Source organism: Camelina sativa, chromosome 13 (assembly GCF_000633955.1).
Source record: "Camelina sativa cultivar DH55 chromosome 13, Cs, whole genome shotgun sequence".
Taxonomy (NCBI): domain Eukaryota; kingdom Viridiplantae; phylum Streptophyta; class Magnoliopsida; order Brassicales; family Brassicaceae; genus Camelina; species Camelina sativa.
Genome location: NC_025697.1, coordinates 6,976,680 through 6,978,075, shown reverse-complemented (window position 1 = coordinate 6,978,075; position 1,396 = coordinate 6,976,680). Strand labels below are relative to the sequence as shown.

Genomic DNA, 1,396 nt, shown 5'->3' with positions numbered 1-1,396 from the left:
TTTTTTGTAAAACTTGTATAGCAAAGAAGATATCTCTAGTCTTAAGGTTCATGTCTCAAATCAGCTTCCTTCGTATCTTCTGTATGAATCATAAACCGACCGCAGAAATTCGGGTTGAAAACGACGGTTTAGTCTCAAAACTGGTGAATAATCATCATCACTCGGATCTGGTGTTTGTGAAAGAAGAGAGTAAACCGGCAGCTTGAGCCGGTAGTATATCGCCAAATGTTGACATAGCGGCTGCTGATCTGTCCTTGAATATTCCCACTTGTCCATCAGTTAATATTGATCCCAGCTTGAATGTGCTTCCCTGAAAAACAATTTGTACATGGTCTAAGATACTAAACCAGATTACAACATTGTAGCCATTAGTTAACCAAACACCAAACCCTTACCTGCATGAAAGACTTGAAAGCCCCGCCGAAATTGGAATCTTCTTCCAAATCACTTGTTTGAGATTGCTCGATGTTTGCAAATGCCTTCCATGAGTTTCTTGACGAAGCATCATTTGATGTAACAGGAACAGAGACCTTATTTGTACTTCTAGAAGACAGAGCTGGAGCGCTGCATTGACACGATACGAAGACTTCTGATATCAGAAACTAGTTTTCCCAAATTTTACAATACCTACAAACAATGTTATTAGATGTAGAATTGTTATGGACCAACTATTTGCTTGAGAACTAAGAAGAATATGAATGCTTAGCTCCCTCTTAACCCTAATTCTCTCTTAGAGATTAAGGTTAATTCTTGGGGCTTTCCTTCTTATTAATCAATAGAGAACCTTATATAGGTTTTCATACAACTTAAATCATAACCCTAATGCATAAAGGAAAATACTTAAACCAAATTTATAAAGTAAACCCCTAAAACTAATTAATTAAAATGTCCTAACCATACTCTAATCTACCTAACCATGATCACGTATCAAGAAGACGAAAATCTAACCTTATGGGAAGGTATTTGAAGCGAGGAACTGTGGAACATGGCATTATATTTGATTCTGAATTAGTTGGTAGTTTCTGGGCAGTATCTGTGTACATTCGGTTTAGTTGCACAAAGAAACCAAAGAGTACAGCATGGCGTAGGTAGGATTGTTTTTCGTTCTCCCAAAGATAAGGCTCGTACCTTTTTAGATATTCAAAAGACTAGAATCAGAGAGTGATTGAAACAGTAAACAACAAGACGATATTCCCAGGCCAGGAGCTTCTTAGAATAGCCAAAATAGTAAAGATAAATATATGACATAAGTAAATATTAGGGATAAGATTTCTTACGTGAGCCAGTCTATGGGATCCAACTTTTGGGTTAGTTGGGAGGTCACTCCATCAATTCGACCTCTATTGACTGACTTTGTTTTCTGTTGGTCCTGCTTTCGCCTGTAAGCCGATCTAGT

General features: G+C 37.5%; 1 protein-coding gene across 2 annotated transcripts in view; it reads right to left on the bottom strand.

Moving 5' to 3' along the window:
• LOC104735656 (conserved oligomeric Golgi complex subunit 1-like) overlaps positions 78-1,396 on the bottom strand; it is an 11,626-nt gene continuing 10,307 nt past the window's right edge. Inside the window, exons 4-7 of one of the 2 annotated variants that reach the window (XM_010455486.2) lie at positions 1,278-1,396; positions 949-1,128; positions 396-564; positions 78-310 (exon numbers count right to left, since the gene is read on the bottom strand). The exon at positions 1,278-1,396 is cut by the window's right edge and continues 1 nt beyond it. In XM_010455486.2, coding sequence (XP_010453788.1) covers positions 158-310; positions 396-564; positions 949-1,128; positions 1,278-1,396 — 621 coding nt within the window. In that variant the 3' untranslated portion in view covers positions 78-157. Of the gene's footprint in view, positions 311-395; positions 628-948; positions 1,129-1,277 lie in introns of those variants that run through there. The other variant, XM_010455487.2, reaches the window with a different exon arrangement.